Below are 24,163 nucleotides of genomic sequence, written 5' to 3' on the forward strand. Positions count from 1 at the left end.
TCCTCTGATTCTTTTTCATAATTTAATAAAATTTCTAACATAATATTGTCCGGAATTTCCTCATAATTATATGTACATGATTCAATTTCTTCCAAACATTCTATAAACTGTTCATCCAAAGAGTCATCCATGAAATCAACTTCTTTTTTTTCATCTTCTGGTTTTTCCACCTTTACCTTGATAGAAGTATCATTTGCCTTATTTTCTCCTTCCATTTTCTTTCTGAAAATTGCATATAAATTAACTATATTAGTAGAGCTAGTATACCAGAGAAGCCTAACTCAATCCATAACTATTACAGAGAAGTCTATCTCTATCTCTAACTATTAAAGAGGGATAGCATATCACTAACAGAATATTTTTTAAGAAATAAACTTAACGTGTACAATATACTTCCATAATTAGAAGTTACCTTAGAGAAATTAGTTGAAGTTGTCAGTGAAATTTGTTTTCAAGTGTACTTCAGGAAGCAGTAGTCAAAATGGCTGTGTTTCCCTCTCTTCTTTTATATATATTGTTGTACTTAACCAATCAAACGTCAGGAAATAATCGTAGAAAATGAGAGATACTTTTTAATTGGTTGTAAATTCTAACATTACAAGTGTGTTTTTGTCATGTAATTTACCTCAGGATATTTAGACAGGCCTGTAGCCTAAATGTCTCAATGGAATTTCACCAAATTTGGGCAAATGGAAGGGACTGCTATGTAGTAGGGCGTATTCTATATTTGATGAAAGTGTCTCCATTGGGTTTTCCGTAAATTACTTTCCCACCTTTTTTTAACGAGCGCTTAGGGGTGCGCGCTCCTTTACGCGCACCGGCAGCGTTACGGGAGTCCTCCATTTTGTGTTTCAATATACATTATAGTGTTCATTTTTACAAAAACATACTTTAGCAATTCACTAAAAAACACATAGGTATGAGTATGAATAAAAAGTTAGGAATTAGCATTAAAAAAACCTATGAAATTCACTGAAAAAACCATAGGTTTCACACCAGTTATAGTTAGGAATTAGCATTTAAAAAACCTATGAAATTCACTGAAAAAACCATAGGTTTCACACCAGTTATAGTTAGGAATTAGCATTTAAAAAACCTATGAAATTCGCTGAAAAAACCATAGGTTTCACACCAGTTATAGTTAGGAATTAGCATTTAAAAAACCTATTAAATTCACTGAAAAAACCATAGGTTTCACACCAGTTATAGTTAGCTGGAAATTTTACTGATATAAAACCATTGAAATTCCCACGTTATAGTTAGTCGGACTCACTATAACTTGCGCGTGCAATGCACTGCTGATGACATCACATATTACATCACTCATGACATGGTCAGTGACATCACTCATGACATCACTGATGACACCATCCTTGTGACACAGTGACAGACCTCCTTTCAGTGTAATGTAACCCATGAAACACATATTCAAAAATAGAAACTAATATTTTCAAAAAAGTGGATATACCCATACCAGTTACAACAACCAATTCAGTAATACCACCATCTAATACACATCCACTCATGTGTATGTATATGGGTTATTAGATATTTTTATTAGTATCAGTATGAGTGTCTATATGGTTTGGTGGGGGTATTACTTAGCACATAGATGCATGAGTGACTGACTCTTTGTTTGTATGTGTTTTGAAGACAACATATGTACAGGACTGTATGGGTGGATGAGTGTCTATATGTGTTTGTTAGTGAGTGAATGACTGTCTCACTAGTGTCTTTATCAGTAACTACATATGTTTTAATCTAGTATATATGAATATTGATGTATATAAGTGAGTATATGTGAGAGTAAGAGATTGTAAGAGTTCCTGTTTAAATAAGTATGTGTTTCTATAAGTGATTGTTTAAGAGAATAAATATGTGTAATTTTAAATAGAAGTAAGGTGGAAGTGTGTGTATAACTCTATATTCAAATAAATGGTTGTTCAATAGTTTATTTGCACGTGTGAATATGTGTGTGAGTAACTTTTGGATGAATGTCGGTGTGTAACAGGATGTATAGGTGTATCTCTTCATATGATGAGTGAGTATATGTATGAGTGACTATATAGAACTGTTGGTGAATGAGTGGATGTGTATATAGATAGTGGAAGTACAGAATTGCTTGTTGTAACTGATATAGGTATGTCCATTTTTTAAAAATTTCAGTTTCTATTTTTGAATATGTGTCTCAAGGGTTACTTTACACTGAGAGGAGGTCTGTGACTGTGTCACAAGGATGGTGTCATCAGTGATGTCATGAGTGATGTCACTGACCATGTCATGAGTGATGTAATATGTGATGTCATCAGCAGTGCATTGCACGCGCAAGTTATAGTGAGTCCGACTAACTATAACATGGGAATTTCAATGGTTTTATATCAGTAAAATTTCCAGCTAACTATAACTGGTGTGAAACCTATGGTTTTTTCAGTGAATTTAATAGGTTTTTTAAATGCTAATTCCTAACTATAACTGGTGTGAAACCTATGGTTTTTTCAGTGAATTTCATAGGTTTTTTAAATGCTAATTCCTAACTATAACTGGTGTGAAACCTATGGTTTTTTCAGTGAATTTCATAGGTTTTTTAAATGCTAATTCCTTTGTATATCGAGTTTCTAACCTTTTTTTTTTACAATTTGCTGTTTTTTTTTAAGTATTCATTTTTTTTTTATAATTTTTTTCTTTTGCGCTCTGGGTGCGCGCTCCGGGAAGCTTTCAGCTAAGCTCTCCTGTAAGCTTCTCCGAGAGCTCATCTGAAAGCGCACCCAGAGCGCAACTGTCGTTCGTGAAAAAAAAATATGAATGAAAAGTTAATAATAATGCAAAACATTTCGTACCATACAAATAAAATTTGTTTTTTTTAATATGGAAAATGATTATGCATTTCTATAAAAGATTGATGACGTCACTTCGGCGCGCAACGTAAGTGCCCTCGGAAGCGCATACGTGCGTGGCGCCTAAACGCACGGAAAAGCGCCTACGATCGCGCCACGTTTGCGCCCCGGAAGCGCCTACGATCGCGCTGCGTAAACGCACCCGGAAGTGCTCCGGAGCGCGCAGCGTAAACGCGTCGGGTCATGTGACCCTAAAATAACACTTTTCATTGGTTGCTAACAGTTTTTTTTTCCAATGAATGAAATCCCCACCCATTTCCTTCACTTCTTCTTTCACTTTTGTGACTGAAAGACCTGCCTTTTTTGCTGCTCCATATTCCTGGATTCATCATGGCTGCCAGACCATCCAGCAGTGAAGATGACTCCAATGATTTCATTGATGAAGAGCCTCCTACCCCAAAGGTGAAGGAACATTTCATCTGGAAATTTTTTAAGTTTCCAGCAGGCCAGAAGAAGGTGAATGCACCAAAAGTAGAGTGCAGGATCTGCAAACAGGTCCTGTCACGGGGTAACCCCCCAAAAAAATACTCTTTTGGCAACTTCACCATGATTCGCCATGTGGAGAGGAGGCACCCCCAGAATTTTGCCCGGGAAAGTGTCAGGGCTCTGGCACAGGAGGTTCCCAGAGATGGGGCCTCTACATCAACAGGAGGAGCAACTTCTTCTGGAAGAGAACAATCTCAGGGGCAGGTAGCAAACATTCAACCTGCATTCAACCATGGGGTCGTCAGATGCAGATACTGCAATCAACTCCTCACCTATGGGGAGCAAAGTGTCCTGCTCATGGTTCGGGCATTGGAGAACCATCACTGCCCTTCCCACCCCTAATTTTTTTCTTTTCTTTTTGCTCCTGTTGAGCAGTTTCTATTCCCTGTTTTTGTTCCTGTTCAGTTAAAAGAAGAAAACCAAAAGTTCTTTTCAGAACTACCTCCAATTCTCATCAAAGAGCTATAATCTTAAAAAATGAAGAGTAAGTGAAATATAGTGCATTGATAATTGAAAGGAGAATGAGTAAGAAAGAACAGAAAGGTATGAGAGGTGAAAGGAAGTGAAGTAGGAGGAATGAAAGAAGGTGAGTGTTAGAAAAGAAAGTTATGACACAGTGAATAAACTGGAGGCCTCATTTCTGAAAAGTGACGCATCGCTACGTGAAAATAGCGATGCGTCACTTTTCTGGACGCACTCCTTATGACATTCCAGATATGTCATATTTAATATATGACTAATCAATTCGCAAGGAGTTACAGATATGTCAGTATTTCTGACATATCTGTAAACACAAAAGTAACGCATTGCAGGAGTGCGTCACAAAAGTGACGCAACTCCAGTAATGTGTCCTTTCACATGGAAAAAGCACCATGTGAAAGGTTTGCTGTGAAGCAGGCGCAAGATTTTGGCGCAACTGCATCCTAAAAGTGACGCACTGCGTCATTATTACGAAGCTTTTTGCAAGGAACACCCCCTCTGCATGCATTATACCTGACACTATTTTTTAAAAAGTGACGCATCTAGGTACATGGGTCACTTTTTAAAACTCTGCGCCATATTGTATCTGCATCAGGTATAATGTATGCAGAGGGGGCAATCCCTCGCAAAAAGCTTGGTAATAACAACGTACTGAAATCTATGAGATTTCTCTGCGTCACTTTTAGGATGCTATTGCGTCAAAATCTTGCGCCGGCCTCGCATCACTTTTATGTTTACACATATGTCAGAAATACTGACGTATCTGTAACTCCTTGCAACATGATTCGTCATACATTAAATATGACACATCTGGAATGTCATAAGGACTGTGGACAGAAAAGTGACGCATCACACCAGCAGTGTAATAAAATGTGCCTCGTTGCACTATATTTAAAGGATGCAACAGCATCCTAAAAGTGACGCAGTGAAATCTCAAACATTTCACTGCGTCGCTATTACAAAGCTTTTAGTGGGAGAACACCCCCTCTGCATGCATTATACCTCACGCAGATATAATGTGGCGCTTGATTTTAAAAAGTGACCCATCTACCTAGATACCTCACTTTTTAAATATAACGCAACGAGGCACATTTTTTTACACTACTGGTGCAATGCGTCACTTTTCTGTGCGCACTCCTTATGACATTCCAAGTAACGCATTGCTGGAGTGCGTCACAAAAGTGACGCAACTCCAGTAATGTGTCCTTTCAAATGGGGAAAGCAGCATATGAAAGGTCTTGCCTCAGTCTAACACCTGCTGTAAAGCAGGCACAAGATTTTGACGCAACAGCATCCTAAAACTGACGCAGTGAAATCTCAAAGATTTCACTACGTCGCTATTACAAAGCTTTTTGCGGGAGAACACCCCCTCTGCATGCATTATACCTGACGCTATTTTTAAAAAGTGACGCATCTAGGTACATGGGTCACTTTTTAAAACTCTGCGCCATATTGTATCTGCATCAGGTATAATGTATGCAAAGGGGGCATTCCCCCGCAAAAAGCTTGTTAATAACGACGTACTGAAATCTATAAGATTTCTCTGCGTCACTTTTAGGATGCTGTTGCGTCAAAATCTTGCACCTGCCTCGCATCACTTTTATGTTTACAGATATGTCAGAAATACTGACGTATCTGTAACTCCTTGCAACATGATTCGTCATACATTAAATATGACACATCTGGAATGTCATAAGGAGTGCGCACAGAAAAGTGACGCATAACACCAGCATTGTAATAAAATGTACCTCGTTGCACTATATTTAAAAAGTGACGCATCTAGATAGATGCGTCACTTTTTAAATATTGCATAACAATGCGCATTTTTTTACACCGCTGGTGCGTCACAAAAATTGACGCACAGGAAGCGCAAAACTAACAGCGCAAGGCCTTCATAAATATGGTCCTGGATTTTCCCCGTGCTTCGCCGGTGCGCGTACCATGCGCTTCCCTCGCGCAAAACGAAAAAAAAATTTTAATGCCCTGCAGGACCCTATTTTAGTCCCTACATCAAACCTAGGGGGTCAGAGGGGGTCTACTCTTCCCCCTTATGGTCATTTGCCCCTTTTTTTTTCAAACCCCTTGTGTCTCGATTTTACCGAGACACAAGATGGCGGCCGCTCCGCACTGTTTAGAATGTTTACAGACAACTGAGAGCCAATCAGCTTCCTGCGCGCAAGTCGCGTGTCGCGCCTGGAGCGCACTCCGGTGCGCGCACGGGAGAGCGCCTATAGATATATATATTTTTTTGAACCTAAATTACTCAAAATCCACTGGAGCACATATCTTGAGACATAGCAAAGGCACATCGGGCTACCAGTCCCTACAATTTTGCCAAGTTTCGTGGAAATCCATTCAGCCGTTCGGGCTAAAAGTGAAATCGACCGCCCTATGGAAATTAACATGGGGAAAACGCGTTTTGGGACCCCCCTTTTATCTTGGCCCCCGCTTGACGTATCCCCCCCAAACTTTCAGGGAAGGACCGGAACCCCGCGAGGCCATTTTCAGGAAATTTTCAGGCAGATTCGTCAACCGGCGCCAAAGTTATTCCAAATAGAATTTTGAGATTTAACATTGAAAAAAATCCTAACTATAACTACCTACTGGCGACCGCCAGTAGGTAATATATATATATATATATATATATATATATATATATATATATATATATATATATATATATATATTCACTCAAACCTCCTGCACAGCAACGTGAAGGAATCACAAGCCACTCCAGCCGGGTAGATTATCAGGTATTCTTTAATGGGCACAAAGAAGACGCGTTTCGAGCACACAGGCTCTTGGTCACATGACCACCACGGACATAGTTTCTCTTTAAATAACATGACACAACATAGAATAATAGAGGTGAAGAAAAGACTCATTGTTTACATCACATTGAGCTTTCTAATGTGCTTTAGAAAAGTTAAATTAAATCATGTGAATACATGTAAAGAAAATTATTTAAATAAAGCACAGTTTCAATACATTTGTGTTTTGAGGCAAAACATTGTACAATTTCTAATTCATTTAGTACAAAATTAAGGGTGTAGTACCCGATTAGTTTTATAACTGAGGTTCTTATAAGAGGGTAGGGGAGAGAGATATATTGATTGATTCATCTAGATTACAGAGGAACGACTGTTAATAGAAAAACATATCAGGGAGTAACAGCGGCTATGATGAAATATATATCGATATGATCGAGCATAGGGTGACTAAAGTTCAAAATCCCGGGTATAGTACCCATAGTTGTGAAAACAAATTTAGAGATGAAGTTGCAGTTCATTAAAGTAACAAATGAGGGGGGGGGGGTTGTGTCATAATGGCAGTATCTATCCTATGACAGTCTTAACCCAATTTTTATATATAAACTAATTAGCACAAGTGTACTGTGTCTATTCAATTTGTTCATGCAAATCCGTGCTCTTATCATATTATCACTACCGGTCGGTGAACGTAGTCGTGCTCATATCCATATCTTATACCCGTGAGGTGGTTTAATCACAGTGATGCGTCCATAGCCTGTATTCTGGAGATAAGACAAAGACAAAGAGATATTGGTCATTATATCATTATCACATACTCATTTATACAGTCTTTTCATTATATCATAGTTCATTGGATTCAGTTCTCCTACCCTTCACACAATGATTTACGACTACACAAAATTATATACCAACAAAAATATAAGTGGGTGTTTAAAAACCATATGGTCAAAAGGATCAGAGTCCCTAAAGGTAGACGGAAGAAGTTCTCAAATCAGAAAGCAATTTACAAATGAACGTACATTTCTTCGTCGACGTTCATCCCCATTGGAACGATACTACCTGCCTGGAGAATGAATCTCGATTCTGCTCTGTGTAGTGCTGTTACTCTATCACCACCTCTTACGTGTTTTGGTATAGAGTCAAGGACGAAAAATTTAGCCTTAGTCCAGTCCCCATCATGATGGCTATGGAAGTGTTTGGCTGTGCTGTATGTGAAATCTTTATTGGTGATGGCACGCCAATGCTCCAGAATTCTCTTTTTGGCTGGAAAAGTGGTGGACCCTATGTACCATTTACCACAGGGACATGTTACAACATAAATGGCAAATTCTGTATTGCAAGTGATTTTCTTGTTTATCTTCCACTGCTGAGTACCACCTCCTTCACATTTGTACTATACCTACAAGCTTTGCATTTACCACATGTTGAGAATCCACCCTTTGGTTCTAGCCATGTCTAGCCATGTCTTTTTCTTCTCCATGTGGCTTTGTAGGATTAAATCCTTAATCGATTTGTCTCTTCTGTAAGTTATTGATGGGTGTTTATATATATTCACTGAAAAAACCATAGGTTTCACACCAGTTATAGTTAGCAGGAAGTTTTACTCGCCTAAAACCATTGAAATTCCCACGTTATAGTTAGTTGGACTCACTATAACTTGCGCGTGCAATGCACTGCTGATGACGTCACATATCACTCATGACATGTTCAGTGACATCACACACGGGGGCTGGGGCGGGAGTGCACGAAAGCCTGAAATGCTGCCCCCACCCCCCTTCTGCCCCAGGCAACGCTGGGGCGGGCTGCTAGTAGTGTATATTTATATAATACTTTTTTTTTTTTGCCCTGGTGCGCTCCCGGTTCGCGCCCCGGTGTGCGCACTGGAAAGCGCATTTTTTCGGAGCGCCCCGGGTCGCACTATTGCCGCGAATGAAAACATCATGACGTATCGCGTAGCCGCATCCACGTGATACGCACGGTGTAAGCGCACCCGGAAATACTCGAGCGAATACGATTGCGCAACGTAATCATCTGACGCGCTTACGCGACGCGCCCGGGGCGCGTCGCGTAAGCGCGTCAGGTCATTTGGAAAAAAAACCAATGAAAGGTGTTATTTTCAGGTCACATGACCCGGGCTTTCATCGTTTAGAAACCAAAACTGTTCTGCACCAATGAAAAGTGTTATTTTTAGGTCAGTTTTTTTTCCAAATGATGAAAGACCCCACCTTTTTTCCTTATTCTGACTTTGTCCTTTGACTGAGGAAGACCTGTTTGAACATCTTTGAGAAAAATATTGTACTTTAAAATGGCTACAGTACAAGCAGCAGCTGGAGCATCTGCACCACCACCACCACCAACACCACCAAGAGGACCACCACAACACTACATTGTTGGTCAAGAAGAGGAGGAGGAGGAGGAGGAGGAGGAGGAGGAGGAAGGGAGAAGGTGGCTGCCAGAAGACAATACCCCATACAAGCCAAGGCAGCACATTGTATGGGAGTTTTTTTCAATCCCAGAGGGCAAGAAAAAAGTCAATGCGCCCAAGGTGACTTGCCTAATCTGTGGCATGGAACTTTCAAGGGGGAACCCTAACAAAAAATATTCTTTCGGTAATAATACCATGATTAGGCTCATGCAGCGCAAGCATCCAAACAACTATTCTGCCGCAGAGGTGAGAGAACTGGCCAGTAACCCTCCCCAATCTACAGCCACCACCTCCAAAAGAAAGCAACCCACTCCATCGGGACAGACAAGGGAGACGATCCCTTGCATACAACCACGGTTTGGGGAATTCAGAATTACAATTATTTTTTGTGGTAAGACAATCTCCTATGGTGAACAGAGCATAAAGTTCATCCTCCTTGCTGGTGACAACCACAATTGCCCCAAAAAACCCTAATTTTTTCCAGATTTTTTTTGCTCCAGTTGAGCCATTTTCAATTCCCTGATTTTTGTTTTTCCCCATAAAAATAACCAAAAAAAAAAAAATAAATAAATCATAAAAGCCAAAAAATGTACAAAATGTTCAAAAAAATTTAAAAAAATATAAAAAACAAAAAGAAGAAAAAACAGTTCTTTTTAGAACTACCTCCAAATTATAAAAAAAGGCTAAATTTTTTTAAAACTCTATCATTCTTTTTTCCCATGGAACGCTTCCCGGTACGCTCCGCGGTGCGCGTACCGGGCGCGACCCCACATCAAACCTAGGGGGTCAGGAGGGGTCTACTCTGCCCCCTTATGGTCATTTCCCCCTTTGTTTCTGCCACCTCTTGTGTCTCAATCCTACCGAGACACAAGATTGGAGCCGCTCCGGACTGTTTGGAATGTTTACAGACACCCGAGAGCCAATCAGGTTTCCGCGCGCGAACTCACGTAGCGCGCTGGTTAGCGCCCTGGTGCGCGTACCGGGGGGGCGGCCATAGATATATATATTTTGTTTAACCTAAATTACTCAAAATTCACTGGAGCACATATCTTGAGACATAGTAAAGGCACATCGGGCTACCAGTCCCTACAATCCTAAAATCCATTAAGCCGTTCGGGCTAAAAGTGAGGTTGACCGCCCTATGGAAATTAACCCCTTCGATGCTGATGACGAGCTCAGCTCGTCATCAGCCACGGGGGGCGTGTGCGGATGACGAGCTGAGCTCTTCATCTAATGCGGCTTTTAGAAAAATGCGGTTAACATGGGGAAACAGGTTTTGGGACCCCCCTTTTATCTCGGCCCCCGCTTTACAAATCCCTCCCAAACTTTCAGGGAAGGACCGGGGCACAGCAAAGCAAATTTGAGGAGATTTTCAGGCAGATTCCTCAACAGGCGCCAAAGTTATTCACAATAGAATGTTGAGATTTTGCATTGAAAATATTCCTAACTATAACTACCTACTGACAGCCAGTAGGTAATATATATATATGTATATATATATATATATATATATATATATATATATATATATATATATATATATATATATATATATATATATATATATATATATATATATATATATATATATATATATATATCGAGTGAACAAGCGGCGTTCGCGCTGCGAAACGCGTCTCAGGCATCTGGCTGCAATAAACATTTGAAGCACCGAACAACAACTGGGTCCGTGTCCTGTTTTTGATCCAGCGTGAAGCAAGCGTGGGGTTTTGAACACAGGATTTGTGATATATATATATATATATATTCACTGAAAAAACCATAGGTTATAGACCATATATAGTTAGGAATTCGCATTTACAAAACCTTATTTTACTCACACAAAACCATTGAAATTCCATATATAGTTAGTTGCACTAACTATATATCGCGCACCCGCAATCCACTGCTGATGATGTCACATATTACATCATTCATGACATGGTCAGTGACATCACTGATGACATCACTGATGACATCTCAAATGACATCACTGATGACATCTCAAATGACATCACTGATGACATCACTGATGACATCTCATTTGACATTACTGATCACATCACTGATGATATCATTCATGTGATAATACGATGAACCTCTTCAGACTCTAATATAACCTTAGATACAATCAGTGTAAACAGACACTCACAGACTGTCACTCATCCATGGAGTTACTCACACACCTAGTCAGTCATGCAAAGAATCAATCACACCTCCATTTCCTCAACTATACAGTTATACAAACTTTACTTATTCAAACATATACTAACACATATTTACTCTCTTATACAATCCCTGATACAAGTTCACAATGATCCATACAGCCACTCACACATTCACTGGCTCTTATGCACAGTTATTTATATATGTCAACTCTCACATGTACTGTGTTTTACATATGTACTTACTTTGACATGTAGCACTGAGATATCCATTCACTCACCAATACACTCATGCACACAGTCAACCTCCCATACAGCTGTTTCCACATGCACTTTTGAAACCATACATCTAGTGAATCAACTGCTCACACATCTATGCACAGAGTCATACACCTCCCAGCCACCCAGACACATACTCAGTCTCCCATACAAATACTTGGGCAACCAATCAATAACCCATATAGTTACTCATATAGCTACTTATCAACACATGCAACAGTTTACAGAACAACAGACAAAATGATGCACAAATTAAGACAGTTTAGTCACTAACCCATGCACTCAGTGAGACACATTTAATCACTCACTCATACAGTCAGTCATGCACCTACTAAATCCTTCATCCAGACACTTATACATCCACTCATTCTTCAATATTTAAGACATATTTTAACTTTACAGAAACATACAGTCACTGGATGTTGTCATCAGTGATGTCATCAGTGATGTCATTTGAGATGTCATCAGTGATGTGATCAGTGATGTCACTGACCATGTCATGAATGATGTAATATGTGACATCATCAGCAGTGGATTGCGGGTGCGCGATATATAGTTAGTGCAACTAACTATATATGGAATTTCAATGGTTTTGTGTGAGTAAAATAAGGTTTTGTAAATGCGAATTCCTAACTATATATGGTCTATAACCTATGGTTTTTTCAGTGAATTTTCAAGGTTTTGTAAATGCTAATTCCTAACTATATATGGTCTATAACCTATGGTTTTTTCAGTGAATATATATATATACATACATATATAAACATATATCATCTGTATATCCATATAAATACAAACATAAATGCATGCATACATATACTTATATGCATTTTAGGGTTGTTAGGGCGTTTTCGTGTGTATTATGTTGCTTTTTTAGGGCTTTTGGGTCAATTAAGTAGGGTTCCCAGAGCCTAGGGCTGAGGGGCCGGTTCAGTTTCGTGCGTATTGGTGTTGGCAAGGTTTTGAGGGATTTTGGCGGTTTTTGGTCGAGATTTGGCCGTTTTATGGCTTTTTTTTGTGTTTGCGGGGGGCGCGTATTCGGGTTGAAATTCGTCCCCGTTCCAGTGGATGGATTGGGCTGATTTTTGGTGAGATGTTAGGGAATCGATGGAACTAGTGTCCAGCCAAGTTTGAAGCGGATCGGAGCAGTGGAAGTGCTTTAAAGAGCAATTTTTGTGCGGAGTAGCGAATTGCCATGTTATTCAATGGGAGTTTTTGGTGCGCATGGAGAAGGTGAATTTAGGGTGTTCCAGTTGCGCTAGAGGGACGGGGCTTGGGTGAGCTGTAGGGAGTGTGGATCGGCAGGTGTGCCGAATTTTTGGGATTTGTTGGCTGAAGGGAAGGATGTGCTTGGGCAAAGTCGATTTGGTGAACACGGTGCGTTATTTACATGAACGTTGAAAAAACACTAATAAAAGCAAAGCTAAAAAGCCACCTCATTACAAACAGAATGGCTTTAACTTAAACGAGGGCGAGATCTATTGCATTTTCAATGCTTGTTTACTTTGGTTCCATCAAGAAGGCATTCAGATGTGTCACACATTTGCCATAAATTCTGAATGTTAGCACTCTAGTTGCACATTAGATCACTGTAGTAAAGCTACTGCTCACCAGGGACGTCTGCTGCTGGTATTCAAAGTGCATGTTTCAGTCTGCATGTCAGAATTTTTTTAATGAAATAGAAGAGGATTTGAGAAGTCACTCAAAATGATCCCTAATTTTTCTTTCTGAAGCACTAATCATACTTTCTATGGCAAAATTAACCCCCTCATGTTGTTCCTTTTTAAATTGAATGTTTTCAGACTTTCCACTTCATTCCAATCAAGATGGCTTCTGGTGTGCCCTACTTTTGTCATAAGTAAGACTGTTAGCGCTCTAGTTGTTCTTTAGAACACTCTGGGACATTCTGTCATTGGGCTATACTTGGGGTACATCTGGGTGATATTTGGGCTACATTTAGGCTCTTTTGTCTCTGGTGGCCATCTTGGGAGACTATGTCAGAATTTTTTAATGAAATTGAAGAGGGTTTGAGAAGTCACTCAAAATGTGCCCTAATTTTTCTTTCTGCAGCACTAATCATAATTCATATGGCAAAATATACCCCCTCATTTTGTTCCTTTTTAAATTAAATGTTTTAAGAGTTACCACTTTATTCCAATCAAGATGGCTTCAGGTGTGCCATACCTTTGTAATAAGTAGGACTGTTAGCGCTCTAGTTGTTCTTTAGAACACTCTGGGACATTCTGTCATTGGGCTATACTTGGGCTACATCTGGGTGATATTTGGGCTACATTTGGGCTCTTTTGTCTCTGGTGGCCATTTTGGGAGACTGCATGTCAGAATTTTTTAATGAAATAGAAGAGGATTTGAAAAGTCACTCAAAATGTGCCCTAATTTTTCTTTCTGCAGCACTAATAATACCTTCTATTGCATAATATACCCCCTCATTTTGTTCCTTTTTAAATTAAATGTCTTAAGAGTTACCACTTTATTCCCATCACGATGGCTCCAGGTGTGCTATACCTTTGTAATAAGTAGGACTGTTAGCGCTCTAGTTGTTCTTTAGAACACTCTGGGACATTCTGTCATTGGGCTATACTTGGGCTACATCTGGGTGATATTTGGGCTACATTTGGGCTCTTTTGTCTCTGGTGGCCATTTTGGGAGACTGCATGTCAGAATGTTTTAATGAAATAGAAAAGGATTTGAGAAGTCACTCAAAATGTGCCCTAATTTTTCATTCTGCAGCACTAATCATACTTTCTATGGCAAAATATACCCCCTCATGTTGTTTCTTTTTAAATTAAATGTTTTAAGAGTTACCACTTTATTCCAATCAAGATGGCTTCAGGTGTGCCATACCTTTGTAATAAGTAGGACTGTTAGCGCTCTAGTTGTTCTTTAGAACACTCTGGGACATTCTGTCATTGGGCTATACTTGGGCTACATCTGGGTGATATTTGGGCTACATTTGGGCTCTTTTGTCTCTGGTGGCCATTTTGGGAGACTGCATGTCAGAATGTTTTAATGAAATAGAAAAGGATTTGAGAAGTCACTCAAAATGTGCCCTAATTTTTCATTCTGCAGCACTAATCATACTTTCTATGGCAAAATATACCCCCTCATGTTGTTTCTTTTTAAATTAAATGTTTTAAGAGTTACCACTTTATTCCAATCAAGATGGCTTCAGGTGTGCCATACCTTTGTAATAAGTAGGACTGTTAGCGCTCTAGTTGTTCTTTAGAACACTCTAGGAGGCTGCAGTAGAACACAAAGGAATCAACTGACAGTCTCTGTCCTTGTTGGATGTACATGTTTTACTGAGAATGTCAGACTTCATTTTCACATGACTGAGAAAGATAATGTGAATTTACAGAAAATATGCTTTCAGTTTAGCTTATAGATCCCCTTCCAAACCACTGTGGGAAAATCATGAGATATTAGTTTTCTTTCAAACAATATTCATGATATCACAGCAGAAGGTTTTTTCACATGGTAAAATCACCTTAGAACCCACCACAATTCCTAAAACGAGTATGGTACCATCAACAAATGATTTATAATGTAACTAAAGTCCTAAAACCCTCTATTAACTACAATGCTTTTTAATGAGGTGCTATCATGTATATTGGTCCCAAGATGGCTGCCAACACTTCTTGGATGAAGCGCTGACAGCCAATCAGATCAGATGTGTGGTTAGGCTCCGCCCAGATATATATCTTGTTTTGAACCTAAATTACTCAAAATCCACTGGAGCACATATATTGAGACCTAGCAAAGGCACATCGGGCTAACAGTCCCTACAATTTTGCCAAGTTTCGTGCAAATCCATTCAGCCGTTCGAGCTAAAAGTGAGGCCAACCGCCCTATGGAAATTAACATGGGAAAAAAACGTTTTGGGACCCCCCTTTTTTCTCGGCCCCCCCTTGATGAAACCCCCCCAAATTGTCAGGGGCTGCTCAGAAACAAAATGTTCCATTTTCCTGAAAATTTCAGCCAATTCCGTCCACAAACGCCAAAGTTATTAGACATAGAATTTTCAAAAATCCCATAGAGAAAAAATCCTAACTATATATACCTACTGGCGACCGCCAGTAGGTAATATATATATATATATATATATATATATATATATATATATATATATATATATATATATATATATATATATATTACCTACTGGCGGTCGCCAGTAGGTATATATAGTTAGGACGGTTACCATAGGAAATCCCCAACATTCTATTGGGAATAACTTTGGCCCTGGTTGATGAATCTTCGCAAATTTCTCAAAGAAGATGGCTCGCTCCGCTCCTTCCCTAAAAGTTTGGGGGGGATTAGTCAGGTGGGGGCTGAGAAAAAAGGGGGGTCCCAAAACGTGTTTTCCCCATGTTAATTTCCATAGGACCTTTAGACTCAGGTACAGCTTGAACCGCTGAAGGGAATTACACCAAACTTGTCAAAATGGTAGTGTCTGGTATGCAGATCACGCTTTTGGTAAAATTGTGTAAATCCCTCCAGTGGTTCCTGAGAAAATTAGAAGAGAAATCAATTATATATCTATAAGCGCGAACGCGTGCGCGCACCCCGCGATTTTTCGCGATTTTTTTTTTGGGCGGGGCTTGGGGGGGTGGCTTGGGGGGCTTCTCTCTTTCATTTTTATGTTTTTTTTTCGATTTCGAGGGTGCCCACTCCTCGTTTTGCCCCCCAAGATCACTGCCGCGGCCCGAGCCGCCTGAAGATGGCCGCCGCCTGGTTGTGGGCGGGGCCGGGAGGACGTGGTTTCCACTTCCCCCTGCCTGGGGGAAGCCTTCGATGTCCGGACCGGTCTCCCGTGCCGAGGGGGAGACCGGGTGATGCAGGCCTGAGGAGAAGTGTGGGCTGGTACGGGGCTCCCGTGTGCGGAGGGAGCCCCGGGAGAAGAGGAGACGCTTTGGCCGAGCAGCAGCGTAGGTAGGTTGGTGCGGGGATTGGGTGCAGGGTGCGGGGTGCGGGGTGCGGGCAGCGGTAGAAGTGGGTGGCCGGGACGGAGAGAATAGTCCCGCAGCGCCCTCGTGAAAGGGGCGTTTGCGGAGGCGGGACTGCAGGTTCCAGGGATCTTTGCAACTGCGGGCGGGAGTGGGTAGAGCTCAGAGGGCGCCGAAAGAAGATGGTGTCGGAGCTAGCGGCGTGTTTCCCAATCCCTGTGCTGAGAGTGAATTTGTGGAGCGGTGGCGGGATAGCGCAAACTCCGCACTCCTGATATCGGGAATGCAGAAGCCTAGAAGGACCCACCCGCAGGCCAAGCGATACGGCCGGGGTTCCCGAGGCACAGCTGGAGCAGACTCACAGGCCAGCGACGATGACGAGGTTGCCAGTGAGGTGCAGAGCCACTACAGCAGCAACAGTGAAACGGCAAGCGTTGCGGAGGAAGGAACCGGAAGTGATTCGGTGGATGAGCAGACTCAGCAGGACGAGAGGGAGGATAAGCTGAAAGAATGCATTGATAACGTGATGGATAAGAGTGCTAAAACCCGCCAGGCGGCACTGGAGAGCCTGCGGCTTGCGTTGTCAGCTAGGATCTTGTATGACTTCCTGCTGGAGCGACGTCTCACTCTCACAGATGCTTTGGAGCGATGTATGAATAAAGGGAAAGGGGAGGAGCAGTCTTTGGCTGCTAATGTGCTTACACTGCTGTGCCTTCAAATGGGTTCTGGGCCTGAAGGGGAGGAAATTTTCCGGAGTCTTAAGCCACTTCTAATCAATATCCTCACTGATGCCTCAGCCAGCCTAATCGCCCGGCAAAGCTGTGCCTCTGCCCTAGCAATGTGCTGTTACTTGGTTGCAGCTGATGTTGAGGATTTAGGTACATGCCTCACTTGCCTAGAGGGAATCTTCAGCTCTTCATACTTGAATGCTACTTCACCCAACACTGTGCAGCACAACCCTCTGTTGCATCCTTGTCTTTCCACTGCTTGTTGATTTACTCTGCTTAACCTCATTGTGCTGGAGCCTGGAATGTGTGATGCATGCCTGTGTCCCACATCCTTAATGGATGTGCTGTGCTTCTTTCCATCCAACTTTAAATAAATTACTATTTTTATACAAAGGAGCCTGCCTTGACAAAATGATTGATTTAGAATAGGGGGTGGTGATGAACAGAGTGTCTGAGTTAAGCAGACCACTCTTACCCAGTCCAAAGATCAGGGCTTGATCCATCACCGTTATTTCTCTCACTGCCCCATCCCAGCTTAGAACCTGGCTATATGCAAATCAGTCTGTCCCTGGCCCAGTGCATCATGGGAACAGGGCAGACTAAACTACCAAGCCATTTCTTCACCAGAAAGGAGACAAGCTACCGGGGACCGGTTTCTGGCATTTCAGCCTTCTTCGGCCCGGCTTGCTTGAATCCTGATGGAGCAGTGAGAAAGGGACTCATGTCTGAGTATACCCTGCCACACCTATAGTGGCCAAAATCGATTTAGAATAGGGGGTGGTGATGAACAGAGTGACTGAGTTAAGCAGACCACTCTTACCCAGTCCAAAGATCAGGGCTTGATCCATCACCGTTATTTATCTCACTGCCCCATCCCAGCTTAGAACCTGGCTATATGCAAATCAGTCTGTCCCTGGCCCAGTGCATCATGGGAACAGGGCAGACTAAACTACCAAGCCATTTCTTCACCAGAAAGGAGACAAGCTACCGGGGACCGGTTTCTGGCATTTCAGCCTTCTTCGGCCCGGCTTGCTTGAATCCTGATGGAGCAGTGAGAAAGGGACTCATGTCTGAGTATACCCTGCCACACCTATAGTGGCCAAAATCGATTTAGAATAGGGGGTGGTGATGAACAGAGTGTCTGAGTTAAGCAGACCACTCTTACCCAGTCCAAAGATCAGGGCTTGATCCATCACCGTTATTTATCTCACTGCCCCATCCCAGCTTAGAACCTGGCTATATGCAAATCAGTCTGTCCCTGGCCCAGTGCATCATGGGAACAGGGCAGACTAAACTACCAAGCCATTTCTTCACCAGAAAGGAGACAAGCTACCGGGGACCGGTTTCTGGCATTTCAGCCTTCTTTGGCCCGGCTTGTTTGAATCCTGATGGAACAGTGAGAAAGGGACTCATGTCTGAGTATACCCTGCCACACCTATAGTGGCCAAAATCGATTTAGAATAGGGGGTGGTGATGAACAGAGTGTCTGAGTTAAGCAGACCACTCTTACCCAGTCCAAAGATCAGGGCTTGATCCATCACCGTTATTTATCTCACTGCCCCATCCCAGCTTAGAACCTGGCTATATGCAAATCAGTCTGTCCCTGGCCCAGTGCATCATGGGAACAGGGCAGACTAAACTACCAAGCCATTTCTTCACCAGAAAGGAGACAAGCTACCGGGGACCGGTTTCTGGCATTTCAGCCTTCTTCGGCCCGGCTTGCTTGAATCCTGATGGAGCAGTGAGAAAGGGACTCATGTCTGAGTATACCCTGCCACACCTATAGTGGCCAAAATCGATTTAGAATAGGGGGTGGTGATGAACAGAGTGTCTGAGTTAAGCAGACAACTCTTACCCAGTCCAAAGATCAGGGCTTGATCCATCACCGTTATTTATCTCACAGCCCCATCCCAGCTTAGAACCTGGCTATATGCAAATCAGTCTGTCCCTGGCCCAGTGCATCATGGGAACAGGGCAGACTAAACTACCAAGCCAATTCTTCACCAGAAAGGAGACAAGCTACCGGGGACCGGTTTCTGGCATTTCAGCCTTCTTCGGCCCGGCTTGCTTGAATCCTGATGGAGCAGTGAGAAAGGGACTCATGTCTGAGTATACCCTGCCACACCTATAGTGGCCAAAATCGATTTAGAATAGGGGGTGGTGATGAACAGAGTGTCTGAGTTAAGCAGACCACTCTTACCCAGTCCAAAGATCAGGGATTGATCCATCACCGTTATTTATCTCACTGCCCCATCCCAGCTTAGAACCTGGCTATATGCAAATCAGTCTGTCCCTGGCCCAGTGCATCATGGGAACAGGGCAGACTAAACTACCAAGCCAATTCTTCACCAGAAAGGAGACAAGCTACCGGGGACCGGTTTCTGGCATTTCAGCCTTCTTCGGCCCGGCTTGCTTGAATCCTGATGGAGCAGTGAGAAAGGGACTCATGTCTGAGTATACCCTGCCACACCTATAGTGGCCAAAATCGATTTAGAATAGGGGGTGGTGATGAACAGAGTGTCTGAGTTAAGCAGACCACTCTTACCCAGTCCAAAGATCAGGGCTTGATCCATCACCGTTATTTATCTCACTGCCCCATCCCAGCTTAGAACCTGGCTATATGCAAATCAGTCCCTCCCTGGCCCAGTGCATCATGGGAACAGGGCAGACTAAACTACCAAGCCAATTCTTCACCAGAAAGGAGACAAGCTACCGGGGACCGGTTTCTGGCATTTCAGCCTTCTTCGGCCCAGCTTGCTTGAATCCTGATGGAGCAGTGAGAAAGGGACTCATGTCTGAGTATACCCTGTCACACCTATAGTGGCCAAAATCGATTTAGAATAGGGGGTGGTGATGAACAGAGTGTCTGAGTTAAGCAGACCACTCTTACCCAGTCCAAAGATCAGGGCTTGATCCATCACCGTTATTTATCTCACTGCCCCATCCCAGCTTAGAACCTGGCTATATGCAAATCAGTCCGTCCCTGGCCCAGTGCATCATGGGAACAGGGCAGACTAAACTACCAAGCCAATTCTTCACCAGAAAGGAGACAAGCTACCGGGGACCGGTTTCTGGCATTTCAGCCTTCTTCGGCCCGGCTTGCTTGAATCCTGATGGAGCAGTGAGAAAGGGACTCATGTCTGAGTATACCCTGCCACACCTATAGTGGCCAAAATCGATTTAGAATAGGGGGTGGTGATGAACAGAGTGTCTGAGTTAAGCAGACCACTCTTACCCAGTCCAAAGATCAGGGCTTGATCCATCACCGTTATTTATCTCACTGCCCCATCCTAGCTTAAAACCTGGCTATATGCAAATCAGTCTGTCCCTGGCCCAGTGCATCATGGGAACAGGGCAGACTAAACTACCAAGCCAATTCTTCACCAGAAAGGAGACAAGCTACCGGGGACCGGTTGCTGGCATTTCAGCCTTCTTCGGCCCGGCTTGCTTGAATCCTGATGGAGCAGTGAGAAAGGGACTCATGTCTGAGTATACCCTGCCACACCTATAGTGGCCAAAATCGATTTAGAATAGGGGGTGGTGATGAACAGAGTGTCTGAGTTAAGCAGACCACTCTTACCCAGTCCAAAGATCAGGGCTTGATCCATCACCGTTATTTATCTCACTGCCCCATCCCAGCTTAGAACCTGGCTATATGCAAATCAGTCTGTCCCTGGCCCAGTGCATCATGGGAACAGGGCAGACTAAACTACCAAGCCAATTCTTCACCAGTAAGGAGACAAGCTACCGGGGACCGGTTTCTGGCATTTCAGCCTTCTTCGGCCCGGCTTGCTTGAATCCTGATGGAGCAGTGAGAAAGGGACTCATGTCTGAGTATACCCTGCCACACCTATAGTGGCCAAAATCGATTTAGAATAGGGGGTGGTGATGAACAGAGTGTCTGAGTTAAGCAGACCACTCTTACCCAGTCCAAAGATCAGGGCTTGATCCATCACCGTTATTTATCTCACTGCCCCATCCCAGCTTAGAACCTGGCTATATGCAAATCAGTCTGTCCCTGGCCCAGTGCATCATGGGAACAGGGCAGACTAAACTATTGACAAAATGATTGACAGAATGGTAAGGGAATGTTCTCAGTGCATTAGCAGTGACAAAATGCTCCATTTGTCTTCCGCTCCTCTTAAACCCGTGGCTTGGCCCAAATTTCCATGGCAAAAAGTGGCTTTTGACATCTCAGGCCCTTTTAAACAGTTACCTTCTAATGCCCGTTTTGCACTTGTGTTGGTTGATTACCATTCTAAATGGCCTGAAGTTAAATTTGTAAATAGTGTTTCCTCTCAGGTTATTTTGTTTTTCATGAAAGAGACTTTTGCCAGAGAAGGTTTTCCAGAAACTTTTGTTACAGATAACGGTACACAGCTTGTTTCATCTGAAGTTAAACAGTTTCTTGACTGCTGTGGTATTAAACATCATACTGTGTCCTTGTACGAGCCTAGAGAAAATGGTCTGGTGGAACGTTTTAATCGTGTCCTCAAAGATTGTATCTCTGGTATTGGTTCTTCCGACGATTCCTGGTTGGAGATGGTCAGGAAAAGACTTTGGGTCTACCGTATCACGCCACATTCGGTCACAGGTGTGAGCCCTTTCAAACTCTTAAAGGGTAGAGAACCCTCTTCTGCCATTTGCCCCTGGTGGGTTAAAAAACTTAATAGGATTGACCCTAAAGTTGACGTCGAAAGTGTTGCCAAGCGTGTTGAAGACAAACAGCAGAGTATGAAACTTGCATATGATTCCAGAATGAATGTTAAACTTCATGATTTTGTTGTTGGTGAGTGGGTGAGGGTAAAGAAACCTGGTTTCTTAATTAAAGGTTTCTCCAAGTTCTTTCCTCCTATTAAAGTAGTCAAGGTGTTTAAAAACTGTGTTGCCACACAAGACGGGAGGGTTTGGAATGTTCGTAGGGTTGCTAGATGCCCTGTTACTTCTGACCTTTCTCCATCACCATCACGTGCACAGGCCAATATGCCTTCTCCTGCACATCTCAATGCTTCTCCTCATGTGCAAGTTAATGTACCTCTCCAGACTTCTGTTCATAAAGATCTGTCTGTTGCTTCTAGGGTTAAATCTGATGTTAGACCTAAGGAAACTCCTAGTAGGTATCTGTGTTGATTTTCTTTTATTGGGGTAAGATGTGTTGCATCCTTGTCTTTCCACTGCTTGTTGATTTACTCTGCTTAACCTCATTGTGCTGGAGCCTGGAATGTGTGATGCGTGCCTGTGTCCCACATCCTTGGTTCCAGATTCTATCCCAACTGTTTTATCTCCCTGTACCTTAGACTTAATGGATGTGCTGTGCTTCTTTCCATCCAACTTTAAATAAATTACTATTTTTATACAAAGGAGCCTCTTACTTTTTTACACCCTCAGACACAGCAACTGCACTGCAGTGCCCTGCATTCATGGTCCCTGCTGCTGACAATCTGCCCCAATTCACAAGTGGAAAAGATCCTTCTAAACCACTTATCCAAGCTGCCCAGCGTACTGTCCAGTGAAAATGTCAACCTGCGCATTGTAGTTGGTGAGACCATCGCGCTGCTGTTTGAACTGGCCAGAGAACTGGAGGAGGATTTCTTCTATGAAGACACTGACCTGCTTTGTACAAAGCTGAAAGCCCTGGCGACGGACAGCAACAAGTATCGGGCTAAACTGGACCGCCGCAAGCAACGCTCTATTTTCAGAGACGTATTGCACTTCATAGAGAACGGAGAGTGCCACGAGGCGACCATCAAGTTTGGCCTGGAGTGTATGTACATAGATAGCTGGGTTAGGAGGAGAACATACAACGCCTTCAAAGAAGTCCTAGACTCGGGAGTGCGACATCATCTCCAGAATAATGAACTCCTCCGAGACATCTTGCAACTGGGTCCTCCTCTTGTGTTGGATGCAGCTGCTATCAAAGCCAGCAAGATCACACGAGTGGAAAAGCATATGTACAACTCTGCTGCTTTCAAAGCCCGGACTAAATCTAGGAGCAAAGTGCGTGACAAGCGTGTTGACATCATGTGACCTTGCTGAACCGTGGCCCACACTATCCCACATCTGGCAACACATGCGGCTAGTCTTGCAGAAGTCCCAGATACAAACTACACTTGCCAACCACTGTGATGACTGAAAGAAGATGCCAAAACTACAGCCAAGAAGAGGGGGATACAGCTTTTACAGTGAAGCGTCAGACCCCAAAGTGTGCTGTCCCTCAGCAGTCATCAGAGGGGCGTCCTCTAACCTGGGAGTGTTTTATACATCTATTTAAAAAGCATCATTCACCTGACTGAGCAGTGCCATTGCCTATGATCATGGGGAAAGCGTGCTTTGGACTTGTTAAGGCAGCTGGACACGTATTTTAGTCCAAAAAAAAAAAAAGAATAGTCCTACGATTTTTCCTTACTGAGGCATGGTTCTATTTACCTTTAAGCCCTTCCGCTTCAGAGATCCCGCCTCACCTCCCACAATGTCTATCTACAGCCCCTCTGACACGTTCCCTGGTTTAGACCACCCCCTGCCTTCTGTCTCCCCCTATGCCCTGCTCCTCTCCCTTGCAGCCGAGCACGGCTCCCCCCTCCCTCAGCGCCTTCCTCCTGCCTCTCCCCCTCCCCTTCCTGCTCCTTGAAGGCTCTGGGCTGTTCAGAGCTGGCTCCTGCTGCCCCCTGCGGTGGACTGGTGGCCCGAAGAGCTCTGCGTTATCCTCTTAAAGGCTTCTCTGCACCCCCTCCTCTGCCAGCCACCCTCCTCAGCCCCAGTGCTCTCACTTCCCATGTGTTGGGGGGGAGGGGGGAAGGCGACAGTCATTGATAAGGCTCCAGACGAGGTGGCTAGCCCCAGATAGGAGTCCTGAAATCTAGAATTACAGTCGGGCTGGGGAAGGAAGTGAAAACTCCCACCTCACCAACTTAAATAAACTTTATGGTCACACGCGACATGTGTGGTGCCTAGAAAACTAGCGCCAACATGAG

At 43.0% G+C, this 24,163-nt stretch overlaps 1 protein-coding gene across 2 annotated transcripts; it reads left to right on the forward strand.

Annotated features, from left to right (window-relative positions):
• The first annotated feature begins 16,630 nt into the window (after positions 1-16,630).
• Positions 16,631-23,234, forward strand: LOC147726987 (interferon-related developmental regulator 2-like). 2 transcript variants are annotated; one of them, XM_086963024.1, is made up of 2 exons: positions 16,631-17,432; positions 22,585-23,234. In XM_086963024.1, exons 1-2 carry the CDS (start codon positions 16,748-16,750, stop codon positions 23,217-23,219), a joined length of 1,320 nt encoding a protein of 439 aa, XP_086819150.1. In that variant the 5' UTR covers positions 16,631-16,747; the 3' UTR covers positions 23,220-23,234. The 2 variants fall into 2 exon arrangements, with proteins under 2 accessions (XP_086819150.1, XP_086819151.1); XM_086963025.1 differs by having other exon boundaries at positions 16,631-17,410; positions 22,557-23,234.
• Positions 23,235-24,163: the final 929 nt, after the last annotated feature.

The sequence above is a fragment of the Lissotriton vulgaris genome, chromosome 3_1 (assembly GCF_964263255.1).
Source record: "Lissotriton vulgaris chromosome 3_1, aLisVul1.2, whole genome shotgun sequence".
In the NCBI taxonomy this organism is placed as follows: Eukaryota; Metazoa; Chordata; class Amphibia; order Caudata; family Salamandridae; genus Lissotriton; species Lissotriton vulgaris.